At 38.4% G+C, this 20,757-nt stretch overlaps 1 protein-coding gene across 7 annotated transcripts in view; it reads left to right on the top strand.

Moving 5' to 3' along the window:
- LOC121908226 (cadherin-18-like) overlaps positions 1 to 20,757 on the top strand; it is a 211,346-nt gene that overhangs the window by 127,940 nt on the left and 62,649 nt on the right. For 5 of the 7 annotated variants that reach the window (XM_042428079.1, XM_042428080.1, XM_042428087.1 and 2 more), the window contains 3 exons: positions 7,357 to 7,544; positions 15,364 to 15,617; positions 20,565 to 20,701. In XM_042428079.1, coding sequence (XP_042284013.1) covers positions 7,357 to 7,544; positions 15,364 to 15,617; positions 20,565 to 20,701 — 579 coding nt within the window. The remainder of the gene's footprint in view (positions 1 to 7,356; positions 7,545 to 15,363; positions 15,618 to 20,564; positions 20,702 to 20,757) is intronic. The other 2 variants (XM_042428086.1, XM_042428082.1) reach the window with 1 other exon arrangement.

Genomic DNA, 20,757 nt, shown 5'->3' with positions numbered 1-20,757 from the left:
GTCATCCTATGAGGCTCAGTGCCATTTATAGACTTATATATAAAATGAAAACCCCTGAAAAGTGTTATATAGAAATAATAATAATAATAATAATATATTGTGTACTGTTATAATAAGATTTAATAAGATAAAAAGACAAGTTTGAGGTGGGTGAAATACTGCATCAGAAACACCTTTTCATATAATATAACACTACCACAGCAAAGTATTTTCTCAAAAACTAACATATAAGTCAAGAATTTGCAGGTCAAAGTTGTACTCATTGTCAGGCTACTTCCACCCTGTGAGCGAATCCAAGAGAGTTGCGAAGTGGGAGCTGTTGCTGTTTCTAGAAGTGTTTTTCCCCATTCTGTATTTCCATTTCAAATATTTCTTTAAATGATCTCCTCAATACTTAACATAGAAACTGAGGACTCTCCCATATAATATACCTTTCCCATAGGTTTATATTATGATAACCAGATTACATTATTTCAACTTTGTTTCTGAGAAATAACATTTTGTCTTTGTTTTTGGCGGACAGCTCAGAATATTACAATACCCATGAGCTGTTGCTATAGAGAAGAAACCATGGGCAAAAATCAGAGCATAATGAATTGAAACTGCTTTGTTGCTGAAGTTGTAAACAAAATGCTTGCTGTCATAGTTGCTGAATTCACTCAAATATGACCCAGAAATTATATGAATTGATTCACTCTGTGGCCTGTAAAATCAGTCTTCTCAACATCGTAACCTTTAGTTTCTGCTCGCTGTTAGCGCCCTATATGACCGAATTTTAAGCTTGATTAGTGGCTGTTTCTTGCTGAAATGGACCTTGGGAATTGCAGTTAACATGTACCATGACATTTTTATGTACAGTCTTGTACCTTTGACTTTTTATCAAAGAACCAGATATCTTCTAATACAGTTGTTCATCTTTCTGCTCATGATTTAACCAGGAGAGTTTCATGCCGATACAGGAGCTCCAACTGTGATTCACATTAGTGATGTGAATTCTGGCTCTTTTTAGTGAGCCAGATCATTTGGCTCAGCACATCAATAAGAGCCTTCTCTTTCGGCTCCCACAGTTCTACCACTTCTGGCTTTTATAATTCAGCAATGTTTTGACATATGATTTGTATGTGTGCACATTTATCACTTATATCACTTATTCAATGTAATTATATTAAACCTTATTTCCAGAATACCATAGCTTTACATTATGTAAAAATATCAAACACTATTACACATGTGTATTGAACATTTAATTTATATTGAACTATCCAAAACAGTGTCAAGCCAGTGTTAAAAATGCTGAATGGAATGATTAAATCAAAGAGAAAACAACACAGGGCAGCTACAGTCCTTCAGAACTGTAGACCGTCAGCCCCCCACTGCTTTTATCCTGATAGTATGAACTGTCTGTCATCACACCTATTTTTTAATATTCATTTATAAAAAAATTAGAAAGAGTCAATGGCAGAATAAGCTGTTTGGCATTGGCAGAGAAGATTTGGCAAATTTTTCATGGGCGCAACCCACATACTCAGCTCTGCTGCTCATCCTACAAATGCATGTTCCTTACAAATGTGGCACCATTTAAAAGTGAAATAATCAGGCTTTCCAATGGTATAAGATTTATTGTCAAGAAGCATTGTTACAACAAAGAAATAATCTACCAAACACAAATTTCCTTACTATTTGTCCTAAGTTAAGCTCCTCCTACTTGGCAACTCTATGGTCCTGAACATTCCATTGGAATTACTTGAATTTGCTGCAGTATTAAGCCATTTTAAATTCTGGTGATCGTACTAACAAAGTGTACATAGAAATCTTAATGCAGTGATTGCATATTGACAAATTACAGCAGAATCCCTGTCCATACGTTGTGGTTGTGCCTTTTCTGCGTCACGTTTGCGTCCTCTGGAAGTTTTACCATCATCTTTCAGTGACTTCTGTCCCTCTTCCTTTCGGCCTCTTTGCTGCCTCAAATAGATGCTTTCTTTTTATTGTCTGGGGCAGAAATGATATCTAAGCCTGCTGTTTATTTGATCCAGCCATTGCAACAATAGAAAAGTATATCCACTCCTCATGTTGTCCTGTTGTTTTAAATGTGTAAAACTACAAAAAATGGCAGAACCTTCTCTGTGAGACAGTTATTACTGGCACTGATCATTTTGAAGTTAGACAACTGTGACCGTATGTTACAGTATGCATCCATGCCAGTGCTGGGCAAAACCCCAAATATTAACAATATTTGCAACAGTTCTGACTGTGCTGTGACTATCTGGCTCTGCTGATAAATAGTGTGTGTGCCTACACTATAGATTAATGACCTCAACACACAATAACACACGCACATGCACACACACACACACACACACACACACACACACATATGCAGACACATCATGTTTTACAATTACAGCTTCAGGCCAGAATGAATATAAGATTATGCTAATGACACTAGTAAACATGTCAAGAAATGTTATATCACAAATGGTATAGCAACTCAACCCACTTGTTTTATATGCACACATTTGTTTTTTTTGTCTCTGATTCAAGGGCATGGAAACACACTCATACAGAAGCACATAAAGGATCTTTGTATCTTTGTATGTACAAAATCATTCAGCTAAGAACATCAACACCAACCACAAGTTTTTCCACTGTGTGGAAACAGAAACCCATATATAAAGAACAGAAATGGACAGAGACTGAATTCACATGTCACTTTGTTCCTGGATTTATGATACATGTTCTAACCATATTGCGTAAATGAACAATGCACATGCACAAATGCACAATGCAACAATGAACATGGTCTGAGAACTGTTCACCAATAAATTCATAGACAAAACACACAGAATCACTGCTTTATAAGTTGGGAACAAAATGTTTGCATGAGGACAATGTGGAAGTTAATTGATGACAAAACAACTGGGAGGACAAATAAGTCTACAAGGCTTATTGTACATAATCACGGTTACACAAAAGTGTGTAACTGCAGGTTTCCTGCGGTCCCTCGGTGAGGGGAAAGAGTGATAAAAACAAAACAAAAGTTAGACAAAAAACATTCTCCATGTACAGTACTGTGCAAAAGTTTTAGGCTCTAAAAGTAAAGTGAGGATGCTTTCAAAAATAATGTTATGAATAGTTTTTATTTATCAGTTAACTTCATACAAAGTGCAGTAAACAGAAGAAATTTAAATGAAGTCAATATTTGCTGTGAGCAACTTTGCTTTTAAAACAGCAGCAGTTCTCCTCGGTACACCTGCACACAGTTTTTCAGGTACTTGGCAGGTCAGTTGTTCCTGCATCTTGGAGAAGCTGCCACAGTTCTTCTGTGGATTTAGTGCTTCTGTCTCTTCATGTAATCCCAGACAGGAGAGTAGCGTGACCATAAATGACAGCAAAACACAGTAGAGACCATCCCACTGAACGGAAATTAAATGAGTGCATATAAATTAGGCAAATAACATAAATAAACATAGTCTCTACTGCACTTTGCTGTCATTTATGGTTACTGCTCTGTGTTTCACCACCGGTGGGGCTGAGACCTCCCTATATGTGCTGCACACAGAGCGGAGCAGGGGAGAGACAGTGAACCAGGTGAAGTGTTGTAGTTTTCATACCACAGCTGTCACCAAATTTAGGTTTTTAGATTTATTTTAAATGTAAGAAATCTGCCAAATCTACCATCTTGTCGATCATCTGAGGGGGAACAGTCATATCTCAGCAGCCCTTTGGTGGTGGCACTGACCTCACTGCAGCGTTTTAAACATAATATATAAATTCTTTGTTCTCAGAGTTAAAACCTATTTGTTGCTGCCATATTGTTTTTTCTCACAGTAAAGTTAAGATTCATGTTTTTATTGGACAGTAACATTGTATAACAGTGCTGTCTCTGTGGACTTTTGGCTTCCTATATGTATAGATCACATCACATTTAATTGATAATATAAAATTAAAGGATTGGATTCATTTTACCCCCTGCTGCAACAGCATCAGCAATGATGACATCACAAAGATGTAATTTCTTGAAGCAGTTAAGTTGTTAATTTTCATCTATTTTTATTTAATAATAAATAAGACTTGACAAAATAACTATTTAAAATTCAGTTTATGGGGTTTATTAATGTTAAAACGCTTTAGGCTATCTCATTACAAATCAAAAAGGTCAAATGCATTTTAAAATTCATCAATAAACTGTAGGCTACAATAAACAAACAACAAAATACTTAACACATTTAAATAATTGAACTCTTGTAGAACATTAAGTAAAAGTTAAAAACGCGCTGAGAATAAAGAAACAGAGATCGAAGATCGAAAAAGGCCGAATACATTGTAAAAGTCAACAATAAACTGTAGGCTAAAACAAACAAATAACAACAACAATAACAACAACAAAATAATTAACACATTAAATTATTTAATTATTGCAGAGGAAGAGAATAAATTTTGGACAAATAACTTGTTTACTGGGAATAAAGAAACAGAGCTCTCTCTCTCTCTCTCTCTCTCTCTCACACACACACACACACACACACACACGAATTTCAATATGCAGATCATTTACATGACATGCAAATTCAACATTAATCCAACTGATAAAAAGATATTTTGCAAAAAGTAGTCATGGAGACGAGTTTGACTGAGGCGCTGTCCATGGTCCTGCAGTTTCACTAACACTTTCTGTATTCTCTAGGAGCTGGAGAAAAGCTGTTTTACTACTGATGTGCAGTAGTCTGATTGTAGTGCACAAACACACACATACACACATTCACGCCACTCACCATCAGCACACAAGCTGTAGACCTTCACAGTGCACTGTCCACACACACTGCACATAGGCTTTTCATGCACATTTTTGTTGATAGGCCTCTGTGTTTGTCTTGACCTAGTGATGTGCTCACTGCGTAACTGCTTGTAGAGCCCCAGGATGAAGACTCGCTGGGTCATATTTGTATCCATGCAGCTCTCCAGTACAGGACACACATGTTCAGTGTGGCCAAGTCCAGCATGTTGTAGAATACAGTGACTGGCCATCTTCCGGTACTGCCTCAACATCTTGTCCAGCACATCAACTCCCACCTAAGATAAGATAAGATAAGACAAGCCTTTATTTATCCACAGAAAGATATTCAGGTGTCATAGCAGCAATAGCAATGATAATGAAACACAGGAGAGGTACAGGGAAGACTCCAGAATCAAACCACGATAATAAGAATAAAGAATAGAAATATAAGTAAAAATAAAGATAAAATAAAATATCTGCACTGGATCTCTGACTGTCTGAATATATGCACAGTCTATCAATGCATATAGATATATTCACACCTTTGTCCTTTCATAATAGTGAACTGTCTCCAGCTTCTTTTTTTGCGTCATGAAGTATCTCCACAAATGTGTGCTTGGTGCTGCTTTTCTCTGATGGATAGTGAGCGTTGGCCTGTCGCTCTGCATCACTTTTGTCTTGTGTAGTCCAGCGCAGAAGGATCAGTGACCTTTTTTTTTTTTTTTTTTTTGTCGGGGTGCCCACCAGGCTGGTGTTTTTGGCAAGGAGTTTGTGGGCAAGGGGGAGTGATGTAAAAAAAATTGGCTGTCATTACATTTCTCCCCTTCCCCAAAGAAGGCTCCATCAGTTTCAGGACCACACTCTCCCCTTGGCTCTGCATTGCAGGGCGACTTGGATCCTTCCCCAGATACGGATATTCATTCATTCAGCGTGTGCTTCGACTCCAAATCAGCAGCGAGCCAGAAACTTTATGCTGAATTTGTCAGGTTTATTGGGCATGTACTGGGTAAAGGGGCAGCACAACTTTATGGGAAATAACTTGTTCATCAATTTCAATTTCATTAATAATTTCTGCCCCTGGTTTATAGGAAGGGATGCTGTTTTGAATTAGCTTATCCCACACCTCACTGACCAGAGCAAACTTGTCACTTGGGAGTCGGATGCGCCTGGTGTCTTTTCAGTCGAACTGTAGGTAGCACATGATTCTCCTGTACCTGTTCCTTGACATGGTGGTGCTAAAGACGTGAAGACCCCATTCTTTTGACCACAAGTCCTCCACATCTGTGTTCCTCCTGTTACGCACTCCCCTGGATAAGAGGAGTGCAATGAATGGCTTTGGCTCAGCCAGGTTCAACTCCCAGCCCTTCCGCTCCACACCTGCGCGCCTCCGCCACTGTACAGTCACAGATGTGCTGCAGCATCACACAATCCATCAAGCACATGAACGCATTCAATGTTGCGGCATGTGTGTGCTCCTTCTGTTTTGTGACTGCACTCTCCACCAGTGTGCACTCCCGGCTGTATAGGTAGTTCCATTCTTGCCGGTCTTCATGCAGCTCGCACAGATCCACAGAATTGTCATATGCGCTCTCACATCATGATAGGGGCAAGGTGGGTTGTCCCTCTCCTGTCACCAGAAGCCTGGGCCTTTTTGGGATGTCGGCTCCTCGTCCTCAGACGAAGATTCCACGTCGAGTGAAAATGAAGGGCCATTGATCTCTCGCCCATCTGACTCTCCCTCACTCACGTCTGCCGTTATGTCTCCCGCATCCGATTCTCCCTTGCTTATGTCCTGGATCATTTCCAGAATTTCTTGAGTAGTCACTCTATCTATCTATCTATCTATCTATCTATCTATCTATCTATCTATCTATCTATCTATCTATTCTAGCTAGTTTTAGCTTGTGATATGTCAGCCTGCTTGTCAAAAGATGTCTAAATAATGTGTGTTGCTAAGCAACCGGACAGTGGTGCGAATGTTGAGTGCAGCATTATACAGCAGTTTGTATGAGGGGTAAAAATGGCCCCATAGTGTTGTTCTTTGATCCAGTGTGATGTGACAGAATATATTAGTTGAATTTTAATTGTCATTTTTCAAGTGTAAAGCTGGTTATTTAATCAAACAGCAAATAGTGAAAATGAACACAGGATGATTTGAATCTTATAGATAAATCTATTTGCTTATTTATTGTTCAGAAGTGCATATATTTCATTATTAAGTTTATTTAAATAAAATAAATAAATTTGAAAATATAATGTTTGGTTAAATTTTTTTGTTTGTTTTGGTTAAAAAATACATATAGTATAACTTTATATACAATGGTCCTGTAAAGGCATTGTTGGATGTGAAGAGTCATGTTGTAACACTCTGCTAAGTAACATCAGGCTGTCTCTGGTGAGCTCCACCAGTCTTTTTATTTGTTTGGTTGCCCATTAACTGGCTCTCCACTGCTCTGAATCAGAGATAACAGATGTAGGAAACAGTGAGAGCAGATTTCAAACTGCACTAAATATTATCAAAATGATCAAAAAAATATTAAAATGTCCAGACTGATGTGTCTGTCATGTTGCTGCTGCAGAGAGCTACCAGTTGTACGTACCGGAGCTGGCTCCAGTGGGGAAGGCAGTGGGACGGATCAGAGCCAACGATGAAGATGAAGGGCAGAATGCTGAGATGACCTACAGCATCACCAACACCGAGGCAGCTGCCATCTTCACCATCACCACTGATGCTGACCACAGGGAAGGAATTATTTCCCTAAAGCAGGTATAAAGCAGAGATCACAACACAACACAAATCTACACTGATGTTCAGTACAACTTAATATTGCTGCACAATGTATGTAGCACAAAAATACAATACACATATATACACATATATATTCATAATCATGTTTTAGTGTGAGTTGCAGTTTCATATGTGACTGTGAGGGCTGATGTTGCAGGCAAAACATTTATGTGAAGTCATCAATGAATGATTACAGTGTAAATTGTCCCACTACAAAACACAATGGTTGCTAATCCATACTGACAAAAACTGTCATTGCTCGTGAATATTTCAAATGCTCATACAGACATGGCCGAAATTATTGGTACCCTTACATTTTATTAAAATAATGCACCATTCACCCTGAACAGTTCTGAAATTATAAGATATTTTATTATCAATGCATGTCTGTGTTTGGTTTGTAGTGGAACAAAACAAAAAAGTTGTGTAAATAACTGAATTCATGCTTATTCTACAAAGACATTCTAAAATAGCCTGGACAAAATTATTGGTACCCTTTAGAAGTTGTAAGAAACTTGTAGTGATACTTTAAGCAGACTATTGTGTTTTAATTAGAATCACAGATGTTTTCAAATCACTCATGCAGCCAGTTTAAAAGGAGAAAATTACTCACTCTGCTGTTTTGTGCCACTGTGTGCATCACATAGAATACGGAAAACAGAAGGAAAACTAGAGAGTGGTCTGAAGACATTAAGAAAAGGTAATAACCGAGCACTGTCAACGTAAAGGTCACAAGACGAAAACTGGCCCAAGATTAAACAGAAAGATGGCTTGAATGGAAATGAATTGACACAGATCCAAGCTGATCTTCAAGTTAAACGTACAATAGTTTCAAGTCACACCATCCGTCGCTGTCTGCATGAAAATGGGCTCCATGGAAGACCTCACTTCTAAGAGGGAGACACTAAAAAGCCAGACTGGACTTTGCCAAAATGCATGTTGACAAGCCACAGTCCTTCTGGGAGAATGTGCTTTGGACAGCTGAAACAAAATTAGAGCTTTTTGGTAAATCACACCAACCCTATGTTTACAGCAGAAAAAATGAAGCCTTCAAAGAAAAGAACACCATGCCTACCGTGAAACATGGAGGAGGCTCAGTGATGTTTTGGGGTTGCTTTGCTGCGTCAGGCACTGGGGGCCTGAAATCAGAAGACTATCAAGGCATTTTGGAGCGAAACATACAGCACAGTGTCAGAAAGCTGTGTCTTCCAGCAGGATAATGACCCCAAACATAAATCAAAAAGCACCCAAGAGCGGATGAGAAGAAAACGTTGGACCATTCTGAAATGGCCTGCTGTGAGTCCTGATGAATCCCATTGAACATCTGTGGAAACAGCTAAAACTTACAGTTAGGAGATGGCACCCATCAAACCTGAGAGAACTGGAGCACTTTGCTCAAGAAGAGTGGGCTGAACTACCAGTGGAGAAGTGGAGAAACCTTATTCAAAGTTACAGAAAGCGCTTGACTGCAGTTATCGCCTCCAAAGGCTTTGCTACAAAATATTAAGTCAAGGGTACCAATATTTTTGGCCATGCCATTTTCATTTGTTTTATTGTATTAAATACTATATTAAGCTGTAAATCAAAAGCAAAGTTTCAGTTATTATCATTGTGAAATAAAGAATGATGGACACCATATATTTCTGTCAGTTTCAACTTAATATGGAGGAAATTTTGTTTTTTTTAAAAAGCGGAGGAAGGATACCAATATTTTCAGCCACGTCTGTAGCTACAGTAGGTCTGTTGTTGGTATGTAGCTAAATGAGCAGTTTCCATAAAAGATAGGAAACATAATATTTGGATAGTGCTAAAAATAGTACAAGAAAGCAACAACACTGTAAACAAACAAAGCAAATAAAGACACTGAAGTCCAAAAAGTAACATTTTTGCTGACAGGCTATAATGATACTGAAGAACAACTGATCTACAGTTAAAAGGTGGTGGGAGAAGTATTCAGATTTTTTTCTTAAGTAAATGTAGCAATACCACAATGTAACAGTATTTAATTAGAAAAAAAATATGTCAGCAAATACAAATATCAATAATCATCAATAAAAGTACTTATTGAGCAGAATGGCTGCATTCAGAGTGTTCCATCATAATATATATAGGTTATTATCAGGTTATTATCATTCAAAAACATATAAACCAGTCCTGCTGCTCCTCATGCTTCCACATAGTTCTTCAGCAGCTGAATGGACCTGAACTGCACTGATTTCAGACAGAGAAAGGCAGAACTAAAGAAATCTGGATTTACTGAACCTGCAGCTGTTATCAGAACACAGGAGATAGACAGGATGAAGGGGTAGGGTGTAAGCACCAGAGAAATTAAATGAAAATAACACATTTCAATGTAAAAGGTCAATAACTTAGTTAAATTTCTGTGTGCTCATGTATTCCAGAAAAGGAAAAACAATTAACACTTCTGGCTTGTGTCAGTATCAGTCTGGAAAGATTCCAGATCAGTTTCTGACAGCTCAGACAAAAAGGTGCAGAATTCCCACACAAGTCATTTATGTGACTCACACTTCAAGTATCACTGAGTTACATTGTCATTTATTTATTGAGTTACATCGTGCACAACTGTGTCTACTGTTTATCAAAGTCTGCCATGGCTTTGTTTATCTGAATCAGTTTATCTGTCTGACTACATCAGATTACGTCTGCGTCTGACTACGTCTGACTACAGTGGTTTACTGTCAGCCACAAATACAGGAGACAGAGCAGTACGATCATTTGTTGTTGTTCGTTGTTGTTATTACCAATTCATATTACCGATGTTATCACGTATAGAGATTATCTATAACTTATCTATAAAAGAAACATAAAAAGACATGAATATCTCATGTTTTGGCTAAAGTTGGTCTTTGAATCGCTGCTTCTGTTTTTTCAATTCCCATCAAGTCAACGAGTGGAAATACGAACAGTGCCACTCTGCTATTGCAACCCGTATTGTGGTCAGAGGTGGGATTACATCCATGGGTTTACCCCTCACACCACACCCCCTGTTCAACAGACCGCAGCCGGACCCTTTTCCATGAAAAATGAACTTGCTTGACATGTGTATGTATGAAACTGTCAATTAGATTTATTTACTTTTTACTTATTAATTGAAGGTGCCAGAACGCCATTCCAGATCATTCTGGCCCACTTTAACCCCTGGTTATTATTGGATCAAGACTTGGAGTACCAGTCAAAAGTTGTATCCAAACTTTTAACTGGTACTGTACCTCAGAACTGTACTTAAATGTACTTAGTTAATCTCCAATACTGCGGTTAGATAGAGTTGATCTAGTTATATTGTTAAGGTGATTGTTCCAGGGCTGCATTTAGGTGGTGGAGATGCCTGAAGAATTCCTTAGTGTAATATGAACATATTCTGTATAACACATAGTATCCTATATTTGTAAGACAAACTGCACTCAGTACAACAAATGCACTTTGTGTTAGTTTTATTTGCATCAGTAATCTGGCTGGGGAAGTCAGTAAGCTACAGCAAGAGCTGCTGTTGAGATGATTGTGATGATCTGACATTCTATTCAAAAGTCAATTGGATTGAGCATCTCTGAGCTAGCTAGTCATATGAGAGACACAAGCACCAGTTTTATCAAGTGGAACGGGTCACAAAATTATATTGTGCCTTCACAGTTTGAACTATTTTCTCTCTCTTTTCAAAAATACTGAAGTGAATTGTACAGGAAATGAAGTTGAATCCAATTCAGCATGCATGGCCGGTACACCTAGCTTCTCAGCCTAGCCAAAATCCTTTGACAGTCGAGTGTGTCTGATTTGCCTCTGCAGCCTTTGAACTACGACAACAGGGAAGCCCATGCTCGGCAGGAGTGAGCATTACTGGTCTTCAGAGCCACAAGTTAAAAGTGGTTTTGATTTTCTTTGTACCTCTTCTCCAGCTGCTCAAACTTGAGAACAGAGGAAGGCTCTTGCACAAGAGAAGTCTATAATTGTTTTCCTTTTTCTACCACAGTTTGAAGTGTGCTTTTATCAGCACATTGTAATACCATGGATTCTGGGGATGTCTAAGTTTTTTGTGAAGAATTATCAATGGGTGTTCTGTGAATATTTTTTGTGGGGGCCATTGACGACTGGCAATTCCTATGACCAAAGTACGATGAGAAATTTCAAAGCTGTAATAGGACGCCAGTGCAATATTTATGAAGTTACATTTCAGTGAAATGATATTTCAGATATCAGACATACTTTGTGTTTGGTTAATCAGAATGTTATCATGTCAACACACTAACTAACACTGAACATTACACCTGCTAAACATGAGCAAGTTCACATGGTGAACTCAGCATTGAACTCAAAGAATCACTGTGCCTAAACAACCTTGTCTCCGAGAGATTATGCTTATATACAATAGTAAATTGTTTTCCCAATTACGTTGCCTGGATTATGTTCACAGGCAATTTTTTTTTAATTAAGTGCTGTATTGCTCTGATGTCAGAAGGAGGTGGTCTGGGTGGATGGAGGGCATACAAGATGCTGGAATTTTGCACCAGAGGCCGAGGTTCACATCTCGTGTGATGTTTGGTTTAGGCAACAGCGGCACTTTGGTTATGGATAGTGAAAGATTGTGGTTTTGGTTAAATGTTACTAAACATATTGTGTTTCAAGTCACTGCAGATTTTTTCTGTATTAAACCAAGACCATCTTTCCCTAACCTTAACCAAGTGCTGCCACTGCCTCACCATAATAACCATAACCATAAATAAGTTTCATATTGCTGTAGTCACTACCAGCAGATATTATAGTGCAAGATCTGATATGTGATATCTGATAACTTGCCAAATACTTTAATTAAAACAATCTTCTCTCAACATTATGTTGAGAGAAAATATAATTCAGTCAGCATTATGTTTCTGGCAAAACATATTTGCTGTTGTAATTAAGTCGTATATAGGGTGTATAGGGGTGTAACAGTACATGAATTTGTCCTGAACTGTCACAGTACAGATGTTACGGTTCGATGCATGCAGTCATACGAAGGACACACTCCATGACCCAAACAATTACTGTCAAAATAGTTTAATAATCCACTTAATCTGCAGAACAATAATTCTACAGTGCAAGTTCCGCCCAGAACGTCTTGGCACCACTTAGCTATAGCATGCTCATGGGTGTATTCTAGCTGGCTTAGCCAAGTTGCCTGGTTACCCTGGTTACCCTGTAGTGTCGCTGCCGTCAAAATGACAAACGAGAGACCCATAACCATGGATATATAATAAGAGCTGGATAGGGCTCTGCCACTCAGCTTTGCAGCCAATTTTTCCTAGTGGTCACTTGCAGCGAAAAATCCCCCTTGCGACCCAATAAGCATTATCCCCATTAACCACCATTGTAAAAGAGACGTCTGTAAAACTGTTGACAGAAAACCTCAGACTGCAAACAATGTCAATTATGACTCTTTCTATTATGAACTTTTGATCCATGGAGGTTTTACATTAGTAAAACTTTCCTCGAGCTGAGAAAAGCAATTTAAAAATCTGTGACATCATCACATTGTAATGTCTACGGGCTGAGCGGGAACTCGGAAACCAGAAGCTAGAAACTTTTTTTGGCATATGCACCAGCTGAGCAATTCTTATTGGACCAAATGGGTGCCATTTTTATTTATTCAGCTCTTATAATACATCTATGCCCATAACACTGACTGAGTGCAACAATTTTATTAAAATATGCTCCTTAATCTCCGTAGTGAAACAGTACTGCATCTCTCTCTCCCCTCTCTGTGACGGTTGCCTTTGAGTGAAGCCATTCAGAACAACAATAAAAACATTTGATTTCTGATGTGGTCAGACAGCACTTGTAAGCACCAGTCCTTAGGGTAAAATGTAGTTAAAAAGTATCAAAGTAAAAGTAGTGGTTTGGTTCCTCTGACTGATATTTTTTTATTTAACCTTTATTAAACCAGGAAGTCCCTTGAGATTGAAATCTCTTTTCCAAGGGAGACCTGGCCAAGACAGCACACCAGTTACAGTTTATGATAGATAGAGAAAACAAACATCAAACACACAAGGAGGAAACTAAATCCAGCACAAATAGGGCAGTTGCAATTCTCAGTTACATGGACTTTTAACATGGCTTTAAATTTTTCCATATATTATAAATAAATATTATTATATATGACATCATTAGATTATTAATACTGAAGCATCACTGTTAGAGCAGCATGTTACTGTTGTAGCTGCTGGTAGTGGAGCTAGTGTCTACTACTTTATATACAATTAGACCATAAATCATCATAAATCATAATCATCATGTCAGCAGGTGTCCTGACTCCTTGCAGAAAGGTTGTTTTCCTTTTGCACTGCAGCAACTAAACTGTTTCAGTAATATTTATGACCAATGAGCCACTGTTGGATGTTTACATTTTTCAAAATATAAGACCAAAATAATATTTCCTACCTTACCATACATATCTAACTGTGGATTTTGTGTACATTACATCTAGTCGTATATAAATGTCATTTCTAGGAGACAGGGTTGGCCTAAGCACAGCCTCACACAGCTAGCATGGCTGGAGACTTAGGCTATTCCTTTATTCTAAACTAAAAGAAAAAACATTCTGTCACCAGGGGGATTTTCTCAGCAAAGTTTGTAACAAGATATTTAGCAAAGTTTCAGATATATAAGAGGAAACTGTGGCGGCAGAGCAGCACAGGCTAGAGGCTGGGTTTGATTGTATTTTTTTTATTATGAACGTGAAGGTGGTATGTTTAGTTGCTATAGAACACAAGAACCGCCAGGGTTGTTTTATACCTAAAACTGCCAACAGGTTAAATTTATCTGTGTGCCTGGCTACTGCATTTCTAATACTATAAAATGTACTATGTCATTGTATTAAGGCATTGTCTTCACAAAGGAACGTTTAAAGTCACAAAATGAGTTTGTTTAATCATCACCTCTGTTTTGGGTCTTGTGTTTTATAATCTATATATGTTTATGTATCTTTAAGATCTCTAACTGGTTTGAATGGCCGTCAATATAATTCAGTCTAAAATGACACTGAAAATGGGTGTTAAAAGAAAATATTTGCATATTTGGGTGGTGTGATATTATAAAACAGTATTCATCACATATTGAGATAACCCATGTTATTTAAATTACCAAAGTAGCTCAAATACCCCAAATAGACTATAACAAGCCATAATAATAACAATAAACAACCACCACACTTATGGGTGATTTAATGTTGCATCATACACGACATGACGAAGTCAAACGCACAATTTCACCCCGTTAATTATTAATTTAGGCATTTCATTAATGTGTGAATAAGACATCAAGAAACTTGAGGTAACTATTAAAGCTTTTTTTATTTATAACATCATAATGCAAATATATATTTCTCTTTTGGTGTTCCATTCATTAAAACAGAGTAAGGCAATGGGGGAAAATAGACTAAATAGCCTCTAAACAATAAACGGTAACATGGCAAAACAAAAATGAATGAATAATCAATGAACAAAAGATAAGTTTTACACATAATGAATGTTTGTGAGTAGGCTAAATTATCTTCATTTGAACACATCTGATTATACATGTCCCTCAATGTCCCCATGTCTTACCCAGTGACTGTTATAGGTATAAATGCCTGTGTTTTTAATCTGGATTTATCTTCACTTCACAATGGAGAGTCTTCATAACATTATTTTAGGAAAAGCCAAAGACTAGGGGACATGAATATTTTAAAAACCTGTCAACTAGTACCAGATTCAAATTGTTAGACTAAGTGTCCTTAGTAGGATAATTGTGTTTTCTGTCTCCTCTTTAGACTCTGAACTATGAGAAGAGAAAAGTTCACACACTAAATATTGAAGGCGTCAACACCCACCCAGACTCCCGCTTCTCTCACCTGGGGACATTTAAGGATTCCACATCGCTGCGAGTCATTGTGGGTGATGTAGATGAACCACCTGTCTTCTCCATGGACTACTACATCATGGACATCTATGAAAACTCACCCACTGGCACCCAGGTTGGCACTGTAACTGCCGTGGACCCTGATAGCACCAGCAGCGCTGTCAGGTAAGAAAAAAAAAAAGTTGGTGATGATGATGTAGGTGTTTTTTGAATGTGCATGTCTGGTATCTGTTTGGGGTTCAACTGTTCTTTAAGAAAAGAAGCTTTGCAGTTGTGTCACAATGTCTGGCTCCAGTATGTACAGCATTGAGGAATTCTACCTCTGCGAAAACCTCGCAACTCTGAAAATTCTACCTTTCTCTCACTTATCTGCTGATGTGTCCCTTGGCACATGGGTCGCAGCATGGCCACAGTGGTGCTTTTTTTAATGACCCCCTCCTCACAGCCCTGGCAGGTAGAAGGCACTGAGTGTTATGGTCATTACTGTGGCTCTGCCTGTGTGCTGACTTGCTGGTGAACAATAGCTCAGGCAAAATTCCGATTGTGGTTTAATGCCCTCATTTGTGCTGTTATGTTACCCAGACACACAGCCTAGTTTGGTGGCAAGTGGGAGTTGTCTGGGCCAGGAGCCACAGGGAAAAATATTGTTTTATCCTTGGGCCATCACACTGGAAGAAAGTGAGAACTGCTGCTATAGTTTGAGTCGTTGCTGGTACCCTGAAGTGGGCAAGACAGCAGCATCTCCAAGGGCTGCGGTACTGTTGGATAGTGGGAAGTAGGGGTGTGCCCGAATACAAATATCTTATTCGACAAAGCACAAATAGTGGGTTTTTTACGAATATTTGTTTCATACAAATGTTTTTTAAATTATTTGTTTTTGGGAAGAAAAAAACAAAACATGTCAAATACCAGCAAGCAGGTCAGTTATAGTCGCTATCTCAGTCTCTCGCCTCTGCTCCGCTGTTACGTGTATCAGCAGGTCTCAATGAGGGGAGTTACATCCACCTGCTACATGATGGATATTTCTTAATTTGGACATCACTTTCATTTTCATCTTTAATTTTCTAAAATTATAAGTGTAATAAAAACAAAAACAGGATTTTTAAGCCTCTTTCCACTTTTATTCAAATACAAATACAAATAATTTTGCTACCTCAACAAATACAGATACAAATACAAATACTGGGCCCTCTGCACAACCCTAGTAGGGAGAAGTAAAAAGTTGAAAACTTTATGCTATTGAGGATAAAATTCATGTGGAAACTCCTTAGTTATTTGACAAAAAAACTTAAGAAAGAGTGATGCAGCAGTGAGCCAGAGCATTTTGTATGACCATGAAGGCAGCAGTATGCTCAATCAATGTGCTTGTCAAATAGTCATTTAGATTTTGTATCCCCCTCTGCCCACACCTGTGGTTCTGCAGCTGGCAATTAATGTAACTTTTTGAAACCGATAATCCAACAAGCACACCCACTTCACACAGTGATTGGCCAGGTGTGCGGGGGAAATATGCAAGGTTTGAACTTCTCTCAACCTTATTTTATCCATTTCTGCTTCTGTCCCTTTCCATGTGTATCAATTGCAAACAGCATACATGCCTGCAAGGAAAAACTGTCCAAAAGTGTGTACAGTCAAGGATAAATTACCAACCAGGCAGAGTAGGCAGCTGCCCTGGGGCCCCATACCCAGAGGGGCCCAAAACTCTAGATTCACTGCATGTCAACTGGTTCTGGTAATTTGATTAATTGAAGGGAATGTGTGTCAATGATGCATATTCTTAAGAAAGTTGTGTTAAATTGCCACAAACTAAATACTAATTAAGTATTATTCCAACATAAGATTACTGGTTGCACTGGATTTAATGAGGACTTGGAGGTGACATACACATTTCTCAGAGAGAGGTAGTATCATGTGATTATTTTATTTTATTTCATTCTTATATTTTTTTGTTTGTCTTCAAGCTAATATCTTCATCCGAATAGAGTTGCAAAGTTAAGGATCTGCTGCCTTCCTCACTGTAAATTCATGTGTCAAAGTTTACTTTGAATTATCTTCTCAGTGTTGCTGAACATAGAAAGACAAAAGTCTCCTGGATAACTACACAGTACCTTAAGGTTTGTGCCTTCCTGAAACTGATGTTTTTGGATGTTGCTTCTGAAAAGTAATGTTTTTTTCCTTTTGTTTGGCATGACAGATGGCTCTAAATACTACAACACCCATGAATCTACCCCTCAAGCCAGCCAGAGGCACAAATCAGAGCTTTAGCAAATTCCAAAAGCTTTGTATTTGCAGTGTGCAAAACACTGTTCCATTGTTGCCAAACTCATTCCAAATTGACCCAGAATCTATTTAAGCTCCTGATTGTGTAATCAGATTTCTAAAAACCGTTGACTTAGTTTACACTTGTTAGTAGTGCATGCGGCAGAATTTTAATCTTGGTGATTGGATGTTTCTTACAGATATGCCACTTGGAAGTCATAGTTAACTACTTGTATTTTTATGTACACTACTGTTAGCTCTATGGTTTAGTGGAGAATAGATGTGTTTGGGAAAAGCTCACTGAGGATTGCAATGGAGCCAACATGGAAACAACCCCCAGGAGCCCTTTTGGTTCTGGCCTTATACTGGTGCATCTGCCCTTCTGGAGCAGTTCACTAACAAGGCCCAGAGAGGCATGCAACAGCTTTCTATACTTAACCCAGCACACACAATTCCCAACAGAGCTGTGAGTGACAGCACTGCTGGGTTCTTACAGGGTCAAATGTCTAAGTAATTAACTTTCTCTCTAACTAATGATGTTTAAAGGGGTAAACAAGCTCTATACTGTATACAATAGTAATCCTGACATTTTAAATATACTATTATGGCCTTGCTTTACTCATTTTGCACTACAGGGTGATTAAGTAGGTATGCTTACTGTATTGTCTTGAAATTCTAATGGTTGGGCAAGTTTTGTTCTGAAGCTGAACTGATTATTTTGCTTGGCAATTTCAAGGTAAAAGTAGAAGTTGATTTGGGACACTGACCATTTTCAAAATGATTTATTATCAGATGTTAACAGAACACAACAGAAGAGGCACAACTTCCTGTCGATATTTGTGCATTCATTGAGAACAAACAGCAGAACAACTAACAGACATTTGTGCGGGTTGTGACTCCTAATAATGACATGATGTGCAACCCCTGATCAAAATGTGTATGTGTGTGTGTGTATATATATATATATGTGTCTGTGTGTGTGTGTGTATTCTTTGTGTTTTGGGGGTAGTTTTGTTCAAAACAGGCATGTTTGGTGTCATGGTGGGGTTTTGCGTTCCCACTCTTTATTATGGGCACTGTTTGAATTCAAGCACAGTGGTCTCTTACTTCTTCTCAATGCATGTTTTTCACTGTCAACCTCTTTTTTCTTTTTTGTATGGGCTAGTTTTTAACAAAACATTTTATTTTATCAACCAGAGCTCCTTTATTCCTCAACAACCTTGCTAACTAGTAGCAGCTGAATGATGACTGCTGAGGTGACGTGATAGCGATGTGTCTCTCAAAAGCGATCCGGGTCAGGCTGCAGTTAAATTTGGTTCCCAGTCCAGATTAAATTGTTATTTGTCCAGATCTGGACCAGAGTCTGCCTATTAAGTATGTATGATATAAACTTTCTCACAGATTTCATACTGAAAATCAAATTCAGTTCAGAGCTGGTAATTCCTGAACGCTGAGATGACCTATACCCACACATGTTCCGCATATTATATTCTTTGCAAGCTCTCGCAGGACACATATAATGAGGTGCCGGGCCGGATTTGGCCCACAGACCTTGAGTTTGACACATGTGGTGTAGACTGTTAAGGGAAGAGATAGAGGGACACTGGAGCAATGATCTGATGGAGCTGTGAGGGAGTGATGGTGTCACTGCTTGTGGGATAACTGCAGGGGTCTGTCTGTCTGTGTTGCGTTTCTTCATTTGTGAAGGGGGCAAGTTCAAGCTGAACCAGCGTGTTAATGCCACACTCATGTGGTGTCATATTGGAGTCATCATAACTACAGAGTTACAACTTGTAAATAGTGTTCACTCCAGCTTCCAAGTAGTACAACATAGGAAACTTTCTCATCTTTCCCATCCACCCCATATGATATAAGTTGCTCTTTAAAGTCCGCCTCTACTCAAAAATGTGTTTTACTTCTTGTTCCTTCAGTTGGATGTTGTTCTCTTCACTGTGCAGAATGATGGATGTGCAGAGTTTGTTTTCACATTCATCTGCTGAACGGAGAAGATTTCTGTGCTCACCTTAAATCTGAATTTAACAAGTAACAAACATGTACAAGTATGATTTGTGACATCACAACTAGTTTGGATGACCGATAACCAGTGGCTTAAATAATCAGGAGAATACAGGCATGAATAATACATTTGTGAAGCAGAGCTGTGTGTTCTCTTGTGACAAATTATTTCATAACCCCATATTCCTTATTTAAAGATCCCCTCCAGACATGTATTAAGACATATAAAAATACTCTACCTGGAGCAATAATGTGTGTCTGAAATTGTTTCTTCAGGGGAAAAAAAAAGTATAATTACCATGTTAAAATCCTTAAAATGTTTAACTGCAGGACACAAGGTGTCTCCTACTTCACTGTAAAGTCCATTCTTAGTGTATATGCACTGGAGGCTTGATGTTTCCACATCACCACGATTGGCTCCAAACTATTTGTGATGACACAAATCCTGCTTGTAAGCCCGTCCCTTAAAACAAAATTTTAATGAGCGCAGATAAACTTTCCACTTTCAGCAGATGAATGTGACAACAGCCTTCTACTGTCACACTCTGCACATACATCATTCTGCACAGTGAAGCTCAAACATCCCTGTAGGCAGAAAAACATATTTTTGAGAGGAGGGGAAATTTAAGTTTCTTTCAGCTAGACCTGACCTCTAAGTTGGGATCCAACTACAAATATATTGGCCACGACTACTATCTGTAGACTTTTGTGCTATCTGTGAATGCATAGGCATTATCATGTGGCAGGTTCTCTTGTATATATTTCCTTTAAATAGAATTCAAATCTGTTTTGGTGGTTGAGCTTTATCTTTAAAGTTTATGTTATTCTATATCACAGGTACTTCATAGAAAATGAAGAGGGGAGACCTTTGTATTTCACCATCGGGGTGAACAATGGCATCATCAGGACTACCCAGGTTCTGGACCGGGAGGAGACAGCGTGGCATAACATCACTGTGATGGCTGCAGAGGTTGGTAAGTTCACAGCAACAGCAGACATGATCAAACTGTCTACTATCTGTTTTTATGCA

The sequence above is a fragment of the Thunnus maccoyii genome, chromosome 12 (assembly GCF_910596095.1).
Source record: "Thunnus maccoyii chromosome 12, fThuMac1.1, whole genome shotgun sequence".
NCBI classification, from domain to species: Eukaryota; Metazoa; Chordata; class Actinopteri; order Scombriformes; family Scombridae; genus Thunnus; species Thunnus maccoyii.
The sequence above is the reverse complement of the archived record's forward strand: the minus strand, read 5'-3'. Positions and strand labels throughout refer to the sequence as shown.